The following is a 16,505-nucleotide window of genomic DNA, read 5'->3' as shown; positions in this document are numbered from 1 at the left end:
TTCTACATACAGGCAGAAATGTGACTTTCTGGAAAAAGATGCTGACATTCTCTTTTTATCAGGTCTCCTTCCTCTCAATTTTCTGTCAAATGGGACATCGAGAAGCAAGTATCCAAACCCAGGAAGGGTGTTCGCCACTTACCCATGCAGTCTGGGCCCCAGTGGCCGGGACAGCACTCGGGCTGGAGGTAGTCCTTCCTGCAGATGTGGCGGCAGCCAGGGAGGGACAGCGAGTAGGATCGGACCTGAAAGGTGTACCTTGAGGGGTAAAGAGAGACACCGCCCATTACCAGAGCAACGCCTTAGCTCGGGGCAGTGGGATTGCCCTAGATTTTTTTTTTAGATCTTTACACTATTTATTTTTCAAAATATACACTGAACACATTTTACTTTCTAGGTAGGAAAAAAACATAATTACGATTTATCTTTAATTGTAAGAAATGGATGAAAAAAATCAGGGCACAATGAAAATAGGGGTGAAATATCTAAAATGATGTCAGAAGCGGTTAGTAGATGGAAACAATGATGTTGGGTTCTAGGCACGTGCTGGAAGTGGACTTCCAACTTGTCCCTGAGCATCCTAGCAGCCAAAGCAAGAAGAGAAAGAGCATGAATGGTGTGGTGCACAGGATCTGTGGGTTTAAATCAAACCAGCTGCTCAGGATACGGTAGGTGTAGAAATTTCTGTGAGAGGTGGTGCAATGTAATGAGAAACATTTGCCGCAGTGTCCTCGAGGGAGCTATACGATGAGTTCCTTACAATAGTTTCTGTGCCGTCTGAGGTACAGTTCTGGGATAGCAATCCTGCGAAGGCTAAACATCAGTGTCTATTCTCAGGGGTCCCTGCATGGATGGCTTATTACAGGAGGCGACTCCGGTGTTTCTAGAGATCATCCTCCGTGAATATTGTTCCTTTCACCCGGGCTGTTACTCGTGGTGTGATGGTAGTTCCAGAGGGTCCTAAACCAGCCCTGGAATGCAGCCAATTAACCACAGAGCTAGTCAGGCCGTGGCAGTCAGGCCGGAGAGAGGGTTGGCAATTTCTTTGAAAGGTTGAGAATACTGGCAGGGACATCTCTTTATAAAGATGGCAAAAGGGAGAGCCAAGGGCAAAACCAAGTGCCCCCTCAAAGAGCCAATCTTGGGTTTGTTCCAGTGTAAATGGATGACAGGTGAACGTCTTCAATTCTAAAACAGAGCATGAGTGCACTAACCTTACCCACTCTCTCTCCCTCTCTCTGTCTCTGTCTCTCTCTGTTTAGGGTAGAGTGGGGATGGGACATAACCAAGTGCCAACCTTGGCCATGAAAACAACTCCACAGTACCAAAAAGGTCTCACTAAAGTCTCCATATAACTTGAACCTTGAACCCTAAGTCTTTCTTCGAGACTGTCTAAAAAAATCTAGTTCCAAATGTGCACCCACTCTGGTAATTGAGTGGTCAGCTGCCACATATGCTTGCCAATTCTAGGCCAGTTAGTGCTGGGAAAGTTCTATTAAAAATGATGATTTGGGTTTAGAATATGGTGCAGTCACATTAAGCAAATGTGAATTTAAAGCAGTGCGATAGATAGAACAGTGCTAAGGTTTCATTTTATGCAAAGTAATAAGTCATACTGAACCTTCATCCCTGAATTATAAATGAAACTCATCGAGTACTGCCTAATTTTTAAATTAGTAGACTAAGTAAATTTTTAAAAAGTGTTTTCATTTGAGCTGCATGGCTGCATTCATTAGCTGGTGAGCAGAACGGCTTGTCATCCACTGCAAGGATGGGCCTGGAATCCTGAGAGTTTTGAATCATAAGAGGATTTCAGGAGAGCCGTGCTCACAGAAAGTGCAACAAAGCTGTAATTCGTTTGTCTCCTTTCTTTGGGTTCTAATTAGTATCAGGGTCCATTGCTAGTTAGTAAGATGACTGTCAGACCCAAGGCTTTTTAAGGGTCCTGACTAGAACCCTTTCCAAGGGAAACAAAACCTAGATTTTCAAACTAAAGAAGGGCAGAATGAAGGGAGATTGTTTATGTGCAAGGTAATATAGTCAATTTTGTATTAAAATGTGAATCAGTAATACATTTTCCAGACTCAAGGTCATAGTAGTTGTGAATTGCCTAAGCTTGGCCTCAGTGTGGTCTTAGAGAAAGAGACAATCCTGGAAATGCTTTGTCGTCTTTGAGACAGGAGGTTTCTATTTGGATTCACAGTCCCTTGGGTTTCAAGACTCAAGTAGGACTATTTTCTCATAATGAATACCTGCAATCTCGAACCCCTACGGAGCCATTGGTAACCTTGGTGTAACCATCTGGGCAGTTAATTCCAAAGTTGAGTGAGCAGGATTGGCACTCGGTCCTAATGACAAGCAAAGACTTCTTATCGCATCTTTTTGCCTGTGAAAACATAAAAAAATCAAGTTCCATTAGCAGAGTCTTGCTTGGCCAACCGTCTCCATCGACTTTATGTCAATGGAATCGCAATGATGGTAATGAGGTTGATTAGTAAGGACTGGCAGGCTGCTTTCAATCTTATCTGGGAAGAGTGTTGGGATGGACAAGCAATGTCTGCCGTGGCTGTGCCAGGGCTGCTTGTGCCACATGTTTGCCATCCCAGATCTAAAGTCAGGAGTCCAGCAAGGTAAGGTATCATCACCACATACACTCCTCCAAATCGGAGACCTGAGATACAGTGTAGAGTACTCTTTTCAATGGGAAATTGTTAAGGCAGGTCATTCAAGGTCAACTGGTCATAGATCGACAAGTCTCAAGGCTATCCTCTCAGCATTAATCCCACAGGAATCGGCGAGTCTGGGCACTAAATGCCGTGGAACACTGTTCCTGCTCCAAAGATGTTTGTATTCCTTTGCTTACAGTCCAACTAGAATGTGGGCTCCGTGAGGGTGGCGGTCTGTTTCTATTTGCCCTCTGAAGCACCTAGAACAGTGTCTGGCACACAGTAATGCTCAGTGAATATTTGTTGATTGAGGAATGAATCGGAGGCAGTGAGACAGGCACACCAGAAACAAGAAGCGACACCAGGCAGCCCAGACCTGTTACACGGAACGAGGCAGATAGACTTGGGCCCTGTCTTCAGGATCCCTCCTTGCCCACGGGGCTGGTGCCGATCCTCCCAATGAATTCCCTCACCTTTTTCAAATACATTCCCTTCATTCCCCCGTCAAACTTAAATAGAAGCAGCTTTGTACCAGGACGAGAGACTGAACTTGGGCGTCAAAAGACCGACGCTTGGGATCAAGCTCAGCGTTTGCCAAGGGTACGCCTCGAATGAACGCCTTCCTCTTTGCCGTCCTCTGTGAGGGGGGTATCTTGATGACCACCCTCCAGGACACTGAGAACTTTAAACAACGTAACATGTGCAAATTGCGTGGCCCAGGGCGGGAGAATCAGGCAGTAAGTGCTAATTCCTGCTCTGTCCCCGCCTCTGCGCTTTGCTGCTGACTCTCCTGATGGGAATGCTCTTCCCCTCCTCCTGGCGACCCAAACCTCATACCCTTCAACACCCACACCTGCACAAAGCCACGCTCACCTCCCCCCCCCTCCATGGCTGGCCGGGAGAACACACTTGCTGTCTTTGCTTTCCATTTAAAATACATCTTTATTGATTTCAGAGAGAGGAAGGGAGAGGGAGAGAGAGAGACAGAAACATCAATGATGAGAGAGTCATTGATCGGCTGCAGCCCGAAACCCGGGCGTGTGCCCTGACCGGGAATCGAACCCTGATCGCCTGGATCCTCGGTCGACGCTCAACCGCTGAGCCACGCCCGGCCTGCTTTCCATTTAAAAACCACTACTCTTACCTTTTTTTTTTTGTCATCCCAGGGGCCCACCGGTAGGTTAGGGGTCATGGGCACATCATAACTACTTCTAAGTTTATTGAAATCTGTAAAGGCTGCACATTTTCAGAGCAGTTCATGGCTATGCATACTCCCAAAGGCACCATCATATTTGAGCTCGACCACTCCAAAGAGAAGCAGGGCAGGTATCGTCACCTTCAATTTAGAGGTGAGGGGGGCTCAGTGACCCGCCCAAGGCCACATTGTAAGTTAGTGGCCCTCTGATTCCTTGATTGGCCATGTCTCTTCCCTGCACACTGTATAGTGGTGAATAGGAAAATAAAAGCTCTGTTTTTTTTTCTGGCAACTTTCATTTGATGGTCACTATGAACCAGAATAACACTGGAGTGGTCTGTATGGAATAATATCAAAAACCACCCTTAGAAATAGTTCCAGTTAATCTCCTTTAATGGTCATGACAGCTCTTTATTTTTTAAAGCAGAATTTTCTTTATATTACATTACTTTATCTTTTTTTTCTTAGTAGACCAGAGTTAATATTCTCTTAACATTTTTAAAAAATTTATTGATTTGAGAGAGAGAGAGAAAGACACACACACACACACACACACACACACACACACACACACACACAGGGAAACACATTGATCTGTTGTTCCACTTACGCATGCATTGGTAGATTCTTGTATGTGCCCTGACCAGGGATCAACCCACGACCTTGGCATATCAGGAATGACACTCTAACCAACCGAGCTACTCAGTCAGGGATGAATATTCTCTTTTCAAAAGCCCCTTTCCTTTTCAAAGGGAATGGGTCATTCTGCTTCCCATAGGATCCCTTCTTGGAGAGTAAACTGAGCTTTAAGCATCAGCCAACACCCGAGTTCTGCACTAAAGCAACCACTCATGCTGATGGCCGTGACGGTGACGGTGATGATGATAATGACTGTGTGTGGACCCCTGGCAGGGAGAAGCTGAAGCCTACAGAGACTAAGTAACTTGCTCAGGGTCGATCAGCTAGGAAGCTGTGGAGCAGTCACTGATCCTCAGAAATCTTTGTTAAACACCTGAAACCACAGTTCAGACCCGTCGCTGTCTAACCTCAGAGCTGGAGCGAGTTACCTTTATGCCATTTTCCAATGTTTCCATGAAAATATGATTAGACTACAGCCAACTAAAGTAAAATGGGTGTTGTAGAGATTTGCCCGGCACAGATGCAGAATCACGTTTATGGTTTATTATTCATAGAGCAGAAATCAGATCTTGTGAAATGCATTTCAAATAAACCACTCGGGATGACTCCCATGCCCCCTCCTGTAGGCTGGCCTTGTTGCAGATCTGACACCAAACTTTCTCTAAGGTGACAGCGCACGGGAGTTTGCCCGAGAAGCCGGCGTGCTGGTGGAAAGTGCCCTGGGTACTTTTACTACAACTCGAGAAGGTAGAGCGTGGACACCCAACGCCTAGTGTAATACTGTACTTCTCAACAGGACGGCACCCGACCCGCAATTCCCCAGGACATCTCTCCACAGCCATTGTCACCTCCCACATTCAGAACGGTGCAGCGGGAAATGATGAAACTATTAAAACAAACAAATACCACCAGGATACCCAGATCCACAACGGAACGAGAAATGCGAGCGCTAAAATGAGAGACCCCAACAGCGGCCTGTTAGCACAGAAGGAGCCGCCGGGGTCAGCGCCCCGCAGCAGGCCCCGCAGCAGGCCCCGCACCTCCTCCGACCCGCTCCCGCAGCTTTCTCTTTAGCGTAGGAAGCCCAGAGAGTGCTCTCTGCTCACGACCCAAAAAGCTCTTAAACACATCCTGAAAATGACCAAGTTAAATAAACCGAAGCTTCCTCTTACCTGCTCGGTACTTTCCAGTGGGGACCAGAAATTTAGTGCAACTAATCCAAGAACAAAAAGTCTTACATTTCGTAGCATGGTGAGAAAATATTTGCTCCTTCTCTGTGCCGGGCACCTGTCAGAACTGTGTACCTATTTTAACTTCGTCTGATGAACTCCCAGTGAATTCTCTCTCATTTCAGTGTCTGTTTTTAAATCCTTGCCTCTCCTTTCCCGGGATTGAACCAGATGACATGCGAAACCCACCCCTACACAGGAAAAACGGCAAATCCAGGGGTTGCGGTGACACTCGCCACTCTCGGTTGTATATATGCCCTGGCTGAATGACAGGATATCCTGGAAGGGCTGGGGCAGCGACGCCATGTGGAATTTTTGTGCTTTGTGAAACCCCTGGGAACAAGCTCCTGCCTCCCACTGCTCTGCCCATCCTGCCTCTGGTCCTGTCTCCTCCTGGACCCGGAGACGCGCCGCGTTTCCACAGCCACGCCGCGGAACACGGCAGGCCTTTCTGTCGGAATTCGAGCTTGCTGTCTGGCCGTATTGGGGGGAGTGCCCGTAAATGGGTACAGTCCCCCTGGAGGGAATGCTGCAGACGCCTGGATCCTTGACTCTGAAGACGAGCGGTGGCCTCACCTGGTGTGGCTGGCAAACTACTGCAAAGAAATGGCTCTTCGCAGAGCAGACAGTGGGCTTTTGACTTGCCCTTTCTCATGGAGCCTCTAGGTCTCATCTGAGCCCGCAAGCCCAGATACTCTTAATCTTTAGCTAATTTTACTTTGTTACAACCATGTGAAAGAGCCTGGGCAAAGCAATGCATGTTGGCTTGGTAGATGTGAAAACTGAGTCATAAGGGAATCGAGTGATTCATGCAAGGTCAGTACGTTAGCCTGAACCAGCAGTAGATGAACTGGGCGTCTTACTCTGAGCACTTGCTCTGCCTGTTTGGTAGAGCACCATTCGGACAGCTGGTGCCTAAGCTACTGAATGGATTATTTGTGGCTCACCTAATTCAGTCATTAAAATGCTGAACTGCATTGGGTGCTCGCTATTTGTTTTCCCACTGAGACAAGGCCGTGGACACACAAGCCCTGAAAAACGGATATAAAGAACGTGGTTGAGATTATTTCCCTGAGCCACTGACAAAATCAGTTCATTTTGCTCTTTATGTGACTCGGTTCCGCCATAACACCCTCCTCCAAATAAATGATCATTCGAAAATCTCCCTGTTGCTTGGTGATTTCTCCCACATCTTATTCTGGGGGGTTATTATTTTGATATGTGGGAAATCAAAACCTTGTAACTTATGTTAAATGTTTTTCTATTTCTTACAAATGAAGTGGTTTTTATCCACCAAGCCCCAGACTCTTTCCCTATATAGTGAGTATTGATTCAGAAAAGGGGGTGATTTCAATACGTACAAGGGTCTGACTCCAGTCCTGCCCCACGCCGATGACACTGACCTTGAGCGAGTCCTTGAGCTCTAAGAGAAAGTAAGGGGGTTCGCCTGGCTGGGCGTGGCTCAGTGGTTAAGCGTTGACCTAGGATCCAGGTGATCGGGGTTCGATTCCCAGTCAGGGCACATGCCCGGGTTGTGGGCTGCAGCCGATCAATGACTCTCTCATCATTGATGTTTCTGTCTCTCTCTCCCTCTCCCTTCTTCTCTCTGAAATCAATAAAGATATATTTAAAAAAAAAAAAAAAAAAAGAAAGAAAGGGGGTTGGATGACATGATATTCACCCTGCTTCTCCACAGTCACAGGATTGTAAAATATTTCTTTTCACATTTCTCACCTGAAGGATATTTCTCCCCCTCTGAATTTCTGCAAGTCTTAAACATTTTGGTGGTTGGCTTGAATTTGGGGTGCATCCTAGAGGAGTATAGGAAAATTATTTTCTCCCTCAAGTAATCCAAAATTGCTTTATCCATTAATATTACTTTCTCAAAGGATACGGAACATTCTATGATTTTAAGAAAGGGTCGGGGATATATTTAATTAAGCTAAGATTCATGGCCATGGTGGTATTTTGCCTAAACTATTTCACCAGGCTGCAGAGGATATCCTGTTGAACCACATGAAACAGTCACTCTTTTAGATAAAAAACGGACTAATACTGGCAACTTCTTAGCCTGTACCCTCACATGGTCCTGTTTAGCACTATGCATGATTAGGAAAGAGTCTAAGCTTTCAATCTTCATAGAGAGGTAATCTTTTTTGGTTTATTTTTAATCCTCGCTGAGGATATTTTTTCCATTGATTTTTTTTTTTTTTTTTAAGAGAGAGTGGAAGGGAAGGAGGGAGGGGGGAAAGAGAGAGAAAGAGAGAGAAAGGGAGAGAAACATCAATGTGAAAGAGATACATCAATTGGTTGCCTCCCGCCCACACCCTGACCAGGGCCAGGGATCGAACCTGCAACCCAGGTACATGCGCCTGACTGGGAATCGAACCTGAGGCCCTCCAGTGGGCAGTGGGTGGGTCGATGCTCTAATTACTGAGCACACCGGCCAGGGTGAGAAGCACCCTTTCAGTCTGCTTCTCAGGGACTGAATTTTCTAGGAAGGTCATTATTGTGGGTGCAAGATACCAGGACTGGAGACTACGGGTTTTGGGTGAAATGATGTCTCCAGGTAGCAGGGACATTTGGGTCAGGGAGTTGCCTCTCTGTCAATGCTCCCCATCCTTCAGAAAGGGCCGGTGCGCAGGTGGGGAGGCGTCCATGCCTTCACCTGGCCCGGAAGCCCCCCTGGCTCCTCTCGTCCATGCTCGAGAGGTAAATACACACGCCCACTTGCTGTTAGGAACTGACAGGGCAGGAGGGCTTCCTGCACACTCACCAGGCCCTGGCCTCCCCGGAGCCAGCTTTCCCAAGCGGGGGATGTGTCCAAACACGTGCGCCCCTGTCCTCCGGGCCCTTTCCTGTCCCTTTGTTAGTTCAAATCTTCCCGTGTGGCAAGCTCTCTTTTTTAGCGTGTGATTTTGTTTTTCCTCTTTGTGGAGACTGGTCAGCAGGCCCTGCTTGAGGCAAAACTGTAAAGCTGGCAGATCCCCTTCCCTTTCCCCTTCCCCTTCCCTTTCCCCTCGGCACCCTCTCCCCCACCTCCTTTGCTCAGCCCGCATTCACTGGGCGCTCAGCACCCCCGGGCACCTTTCTGGTTAGGCTGTTATTCCTGAAAACACCCTAATTCTGCATTAGGATTCATTATTAATTAAGCAATTAAGCAATGCGTGTTACTAATCGTTTGGTATTTACTTAATTATCTTTGGCATTTCCATGGTCGTCGTGAGCATCTATCCACCCAGCTGCTGGAGAATCGTCTTTCATTCTCCTGCCTCCTGGCCGCAGCCCAGCCCAGCCCAGCCCAGCCCAGCCCAGCCCAGCAGTGCCCCTGCCGCTGCCCTCTGCGGGTGGCATCCCGCCGAGAACCTGGCCCTTTCTCTTCAACCCCAGCGCTGCCACCGTGGTTCAGGCCACCACCACTCCGTGCTTACATGACTGGAGGAACATCCACCTGACTCTCGATTTCCTCCCCTCCACCCTAATCCACAGCAGTCAGAGTTAACCTTTAAACACGTAAGTTAAGACCAGTTATTCCCAGCTTCAAACTCTAGAGTGACTGGCCATCACGCTGTTAACCAAGCGCCACCCACAGCCATGGCTTTGGCCCGCTTTGGTCCGGGCTCCGGGCTTGTCTCCGGTCTCATCGGGAAGCCTGCTGCTCCCCCCATCCTGCCTTTATTCTGGGTCTCTGATGCCTCAGTTGGTCCCCACCTTTGGCATGTTCACCACCTCCCCTCTGCCTGGAATGCTCTTGCCTCTGATTTTTGAATGGCTGAGTTTTTCCCTTGTCATCAGTTCTCATTCCAGTGTCACCTCACAGAGAAGCCACCCCCGATCACCCAAGGGACTGCGGTCACCTGGCTACTCTGTCACATGACTGTACTTTAGTTCTACTTTAGTTCCATGCATAGTACGTCTCCCAGGTGACGGTGTCCCATCTGTTACTCTCTCCTCCCCGCCCACCCGCCACCGCCACTGGAACAGAAGCTCCGTGAGACAAACTTGCCACAGGCACTTTCCCAGCGCCTAGAGCGGTGCCTGAAGCATAGCAGACAGGACCTTCTCGTGGAATGAATTTATATATTTTACGTGCCTGGTCCTTATGTTATTTAATTCTCTCAAAGTTCCTGTGGGAAAGGTACGATTGCTATCTTTGTTTTACAAATCAGAAAACAGAGGAAAGCAGAGATCTCTGAGGCTGGCTACATGACCTGTGGGGCTCAGTGCAAAACGGAAATGCAGGGCCCTTTGTTAAAAAAAAAAGGTTAAAAATTTCAAGACAGATTCGGCAGGGCTGAATAAAGGGGTTTTGGAGATCGAGGAAAGGTGTATTAAATGGGGCAGTCAGGGTAATTCTCACTGAAAGGGTGAAATGTGAGAAAGACTTAAAGGAGGCGAGGGAATTTCCTAAGTGGGGATCTAAGGGTATTCCAGGTAGAGGGAGCTGAAAGAGCAAAGGCTTTTGTTGGAGGTGTAATGGGAGGTAAAAGGTCAAGGGCTTTGTTGAGGAGTCTGGGAAATACTGGAAGGTTTTAAGTAAAGTCATCATCTGGATTTTATTAGGAAACCATCATCCCAGCAGCCGTGTTGAGAGTAGACCTTGGCATTGCAAGCGAGAAGACCTCTCGGCGGGCGATTGCAACAAAGCAGGTGAGAGGAGATGGCAGCTTGAACCATGGTGGGCACGTGAGGTGGTGAGGAGGGGTCAGACTCTTGACATAGTTCACATGGAGGGCCAGCAACATTTGTGGATAGTTTGGATGGAGGGGGCAGTAAGAAAGAGAGGAGTGGAGGATGACTCCAATATTTTTGGCCTTAGCAACTCGAATGAAGCTGCTGTCCACTGATACAGGAGGATGGACGCAAAGCAGGGTTTTATAGGGGATATTTACAAATTCAGTTTTGGATACAATAAGTTTGCGATGGCTATTACATATCCAAACGGGGATTCAAGGAGCAGTTGAATAAGTGAGTCTGGCATTCCAGAGAGAGGTCTGGGCAGGACTTACACATCTGAGAATCATCGGCACCCTAGGTCGTATTTAAAGCCTTGGGATAAGGGTATGTCACCTATGGAGTGATGGTAGATAGGAAGTAGGCCACCGAGCTCAGGGGACACTGATACTGAGAGGTGCAGAAGAGCTGGGTCGAGAAGGAGGGAATGCTCGCCTGTGTCGACTGGCGATGGAGGGTCGAGTCAGACGAGGGCTGATGCTATGCCTTTGGACTTAGCAACGTGGAGGTTTTGGGTGAACTTGACAAGAGCGATTTCAGTGGAGAGAAAAGAAAGAATGCCTGAATGGAGTAGGTCTAAGAAAGGATGGGAGGAGAGAAACTGGGGATGGAATAGATCTTTTCCATTGAGTTCTGAAGAAAATGGGGAACCAAGATATAAGGCAGTAACTGGTGAGGGTGGGGCTGGAAATGAGTCAAGGAAAGATGTTTAGAAGATGAGAAACATTAACAGCCTTTTTATGTGCTCATGGGAATTTCCAATAGAGAAGAAAAAATTGATGATGATCATGATGAATGTCAATATTGAAAAAACCATCCCTAACTATAGCATACTGATTAGCTCGCCACCTGGTGTTGCCAGGATGTATAGATACTGAAGAGGGCATCTCTTCATGTGCCTATTGAACATTTGTATATCTTCTTTAGAGAAATCTCTATTCAAATTCTTTGCCCATGTTTAAATCGGGTTGTTTGTTTCTTGTAGCTGAGTTGTGGATGTTTGTTACATAGTCTGGATATTAATTCCTTATCAGAAATGTGATTTTCAAATATTTCTCCATCTCCTGGGTTACCTTCTGACTCTGTCAACAGCATCCCTTGATGCACAAATGGTTTTTAATTTTGATGAGGTCTGATTTATTTTTTCTTTCGTGGCCTCTACTTTGGTGTTACATCCAACAAATCATTGCCCAATCCGTGTCGTGAAATTTTCTCCCTATGACTTTTTTATTTTGATTTTTTTTTAAAAAAATATCTTTATTGATTTCAGAGAGAGGAAAAGAGAGGGAGAGAGAGAGATAGAAACATCAATGATGAGAGAGTCATTGATCGAGCCCGCAACCGGGCATGTGCCCTGACCGGGGATCAAACCCTGATCGCCTGGATCCTAGGTTGACGCTCAACCGCTGAGCCACGCCCAGCCGGGCTCCCTATGACTTTTTAAAAAAAGGGTTTTATTGTTTTAGCTCTTCTATTTTCATGATTTGGTATGTTTGTGTCTTTGATGTAGAAAAAAGTTCCACTGAAGCTGTTCCTTAAATAACAGGGAACTTTACATTATATTCAATAAATACATTCATTAAAGGAGTTTCAGTTGACTATGGCCAACAATCATGGGAGCAAAAAACCTCAAAGATCAAGAGGGCAAAAGGCATGGGGTAAGGAGGGAGGAAGACAACAGCAGAAGAAGGCAGAGAGGGGAAAACAGGAAAACACCCTCGTAGTTGAAAAAGCAGAGATCTGATTCAGTAATCCTACTCGTAAAAACACACCGCCGCCAACATTTGTTATAATACAGTGTATATTTTAACGGTTACCTAAATTTTTGTGTGCCTAGAGGTTGTTGAAAAAGATTATAATGAAAAAAGATCACTTACTATGTGTTTTAGGAAGCAGATTAGGCAGAAAACAAAAGTTTAAAAAATCTAGTGTCCTTTAGTCGTGGCTCATTTTGTGGTCTTTTGTGGTTTCTCTAAAGGCATAAGAGCCACCCCACCCCCCAGGGTCCACAAACTACCCCAAAATGGTCCAAAAAGCAGAGTAAATGGGATTATAGCAAAAATAAGCACAAAACCGTAGATTTAATAAAATTAAGGGAAGGAGTTGCATCAGCAGACACGGGGCAGGCAGCCTCTTGCCGTGAGAGAGGAGGCTTCTGGAATCACCGAGGGCACTTTCCCTTCTAAAGGCAGGGCCCCAGGGAGCCATGGAGGAGGGTGCCCTCCGGAACCGGGAAGGTGGAGGGCGTCCTGTGACCACTTTAGAAAAGGCGGACGTTTTAGAGGAAAAGGCCAGGAAGGCGCCACTGGCCTAAGGCTGCAGGGACCAGGAGGAATGAACCTGGGGCTGCCTGATGTTCTGGAAGGCGGCTCTGGGCATGCAAGCTGAAGGAGGCAGGCCCTGCAGGTGGCAGCCCTAGGGGCACAGCAGGTCTCCCTGCTGCACCCAGCGAGGGTGTGTGTGTGTGTGTGTGTGTGTGTGTGTCTCGCTCTCCCTATTTTGGATTCTACAATTCCTGGGGTTTGCGGACAATCAGTTGGGAGATGGATGGGGCAGAATCTTCTAGAAAGAGATGCTAGATTTCATTACAAATAAGATTCATGGGGCTTCGAGGGGGTGATTTGAGAACATAAATGTTTGCCTCTGGTTTGTGGAGCAGTTCATGGAGCTTATATTCTAGCCCAGTGAAAGTGGCATTTTGGATTTTGGATTTGGGTCCCCACCTGCCACCTTTCAAGTGAGGATTTTCAGGCACAACAGATGGAAAATGCAGCTTTGGGCCTCTGATAGTTTCGGCCTGTGTGTGTGTGTGTGTGTGCGCATGTACCTCTAGTTGCTAGTATATGACACCCCTAGAGTCCAAAAAATCCAATTCATCCAGGGTCAGTTTGCGGATCTGTTCTGGGGAGTAATAGTATAGGTTTTGTTCCCATGGCCTGTGCCGATTAGGTTAGGAGGAGAGGTGGCTGTGGAGGGAAAGGAGGAGAGAGGGGAGGCCCTGGGAGCTGGAAGGGTGGTGGCCTCTTTGAGGTGAGGGTGGAGCGAGCAGTCCAGGTCTGGCGCAGCACCACGGTAACCATGGAGAGTGTTTTTATGTCTTATTTATCAGTATGTGCTATTCTCAGCATTTACATAAATTATCTCACAAATGATCGACAACCCTGTGAGGCAGATACTATTATTATTCCTCATTTCTCCCTTAGGAAATGGAGATGCAACGATGTAATGGGCCCAGGGCCAAGTGGCAGAGTTTGGGGTTCAAATCCAGGCAGTTTGGTCACAGATTCTGAACTCTTAACCTCTTTTTTTTTTTTTTTTCTTGCTTCTTTGCCATCAACAGATTTGGGAGGGGAGGGGGAAAGCTCATTGGTAACCAACAATAATGGTGTAACTCGGGCAACTTTAGTAGCAAGTGAAAGAAAACCCAAGTCAAACTGGCTTAAACCAAACGGGGCCGTGCAGAGCAGTGCGCTAAGCACTGCGGGTGGACACAGGGAGCAGGGACGAGCCTGGGCCTATGCAGAGCCCACATTCTGATGGCAAAGACCAGGCATTTCCAGGTAAGCTAGGAATTTTGACAGAAGTGTTAGCAGACAATTATGTTCACATAGTCTAGTCCAACCCAAACTCTAGCCATGTGTACACCCAAGCTGTTATCTTCTTTTTGGTTTTCAAAATAGCTGTGCTCGGTCTCTCTGCATGCATATGGAGATTTCCTTCTCTTAACTGCTTTCTGTGGACTGTAGCAGGATTAGGAATCAGATGCAGCCTTTTCTTTTGCTACGACTAGAGACAAATGTGCCACTTTAGAGCCTGCCCTTTGCTCTCTGTTCTCTGCAGTATCTCAGTGTAAAGCTCCATGCGTTTTCTGCCATCACCAGCTTCCCCTCTCCTGCTGAAATAGGGAGAGGATGGGACACTTGGAGCTGACCGCGGGAGCCCGGCACCTCGGTGTCTGACTTACAAAGTGATATTTATGCCCTACTCATTCCTAACAATGGCTCAGACAATTCCCCGGGATGATTGCAGAGCTGACACATCACTCTGAAGGGTCCTGACTTCATAAGACCTTGATAGGTCAGGACCAACGATAAATCAGCTGCTTCCTGCCTATCCATTTATCCAGTTCCCTCATTTTTTCAACATCTACTTACCAATGACCTGCTATGTGCCAAATGCTGTTCTAGGCCCGTTTCCTTCTTTCTAGCTCAGGGGTCAGCAAACTTTCTCTGGAAAGGGCTAGAGAGTAAATATTTTAGGCCTTGTAGGTCATACGATCTCTTTGGCAACTACTCAACCCTGCCACTGCAAACTGAAAGCAGCAATAGACAATATGTAAACTAATAAGTGGGGTTGTGTTTCAATAAAACTTTATTTACAAAAATAAAAGGCTGGATTTGCCCTGTGGGTCATGGCTTGTTGACCCTCTCATTCTAGCCTAATTCTAACCAGAGTCCAACTCCATCCCTTATCATAGTTCAGCTTCCTGTTCTTCTGAAATCACAGAGCACAGAAACCCATTAGTTAGTCCATCAGTCAAGAAAATTGAGTCCTGGTTCCACAGGTTCTGTAATTTGTTTCTTGTTTAACAATAATAACAACAATGGTGTGATCAACAACAACAATAATAATAGCTGACAATTATATAGCACCTATCATGTGCCAATCACTGCTTGTAATCACTTTTCAAAAAGTAACTCATTTTCACATGTATATGAACACAATTATTGTTGGCTATTGTTTTCCAGTATCACATATATTTTGGTACAGTAAATAATATCTTACATTTGTTGAGCTCTTACAAAAGACCAGATGTCAGGCTAAGCATCTTTGTTTATTATCTCATTTGACCTCCCAGTAGCCCTTTGAGGAAGGTATGATTTTTTATACCCATTTTATAGCTGAGAAAGTTGGAGCTCCGAGTGGCTTAAGACCTTGTGGCAGCTAGCAAGTGTGGACGTGGGACTCGGTCATGCTTCCAAATCCTGTGCTCTAACCACTCTACCATAATAATTTGCTCAGGCTGGAGGAAAATTAATAAGTTAATATTCCAGACAGTAATGTGAGTTTTACTATGATTGTATTTTATTTTTAAATTAAAAAAAAAATTCTTTAATGGTACAAACTTCTCAGAAAGCAGAACACAAGCTGGTTATGTCTCCGGTGCTTTGGCATTTTGATGACTGTCATTTACAAACACAGTGCCCAAGAGACCTCATTAAATAAACAGCACAATGGGACACATTAAAACACAAGTGCAGCTGCTCTGCAAAGGAATGTCCCCTGTGGGATGGAGCCAGGCCTCCAATGTGGCCCTGCAGTTGACAGCTGACAGCCACCCTGCTTGCTTGGGAAGGGGTGGTCTTACCCACAGATTACTCCTGAAAGCTGCCTCTTTTCGTGTCTTTTTGTTGCGTGGCTCAAAAGAGTCGCTCAGCTGGCACAACTGCAGCTGACAAAAGGGGCGCCCTGTTTGAACAGGGCCGGGGCAGGCCTGCCTGGGGAGGGCGCCGAACTTGGTGGGTGTGGGCACCGTGGATGTTGAGTACAAATTCGAGAGGCCATAGTCTCCTGGATGCCCCAAATCTGGGCGGTGCTGGGTCATGTGCATGTTTTGAGGCGATCCCTGGCCTCTGCATAGGTCAACCGTTTCGCAGACGCATTGGGTTTAGTGTTTCTGGTGGCACTTGCATCTAGTGTGTGTGGAATGAGAGGGATTTCTTCTCTCAACTCAATTTAAAGTGCCACAAGCAAAGTCAGCCCCAAATGCCTTTGTTTGTTTCTAGATGCTATGACTAAGATGATCAGAGAAATGGTGGAAATTGCAATGATTTGGTTTTAGGAAATCTAAACTTCAGACTCAGTTCTGTCCCAAAGAGCTGTGTCGCTTTGAATTGGTCTTTTTATCCAAGTCCCTGCACCTTTAGCTGTTAAGCAATGGGGTTGACAGGGATGACTTTTAATTTCCTTTCTGGTTCTGAAATCTTGTGGTTACATGTAAGTGACTTAGGAGTAATCTTTATTGTTTTAAGTATTGCTACA

At 46.5% G+C, this 16,505-nt stretch overlaps 1 protein-coding gene across 3 annotated transcripts in view; it reads right to left on the bottom strand.

The window, feature by feature from the left end:
• The window catches only part of STAB2 (stabilin 2), a 116,156-nt gene extending 110,288 nt beyond the window's left edge, over nt 1-5,868 (bottom strand). For all 3 annotated transcript variants that reach the window (XM_087814861.1, XM_016223240.2, XM_087814860.1), the window contains exons 1-3: nt 5,673-5,868; nt 2,253-2,386; nt 143-258 (exon numbers count right to left, since the gene is read on the bottom strand). In XM_087814861.1, the coding sequence (XP_087670987.1) occupies nt 143-258; nt 2,253-2,386; nt 5,673-5,750 (328 nt within the window). In that variant the 5' untranslated portion in view covers nt 5,751-5,868. The remainder of the gene's footprint in view (nt 1-142; nt 259-2,252; nt 2,387-5,672) is intronic.
• Between the last annotated feature and the right edge of the window lie 10,637 nt (nt 5,869-16,505).

The sequence above is a fragment of the Miniopterus natalensis genome, chromosome 2 (assembly GCF_054644295.1).
Source record: "Miniopterus natalensis isolate mMinNat1 chromosome 2, mMinNat1.hap1, whole genome shotgun sequence".
Taxonomy (NCBI): Eukaryota; Metazoa; Chordata; class Mammalia; order Chiroptera; family Miniopteridae; genus Miniopterus; species Miniopterus natalensis.
Note: the sequence above shows the minus strand (reverse complement) of the source record. Positions and strands in the feature narration are given on the sequence as shown.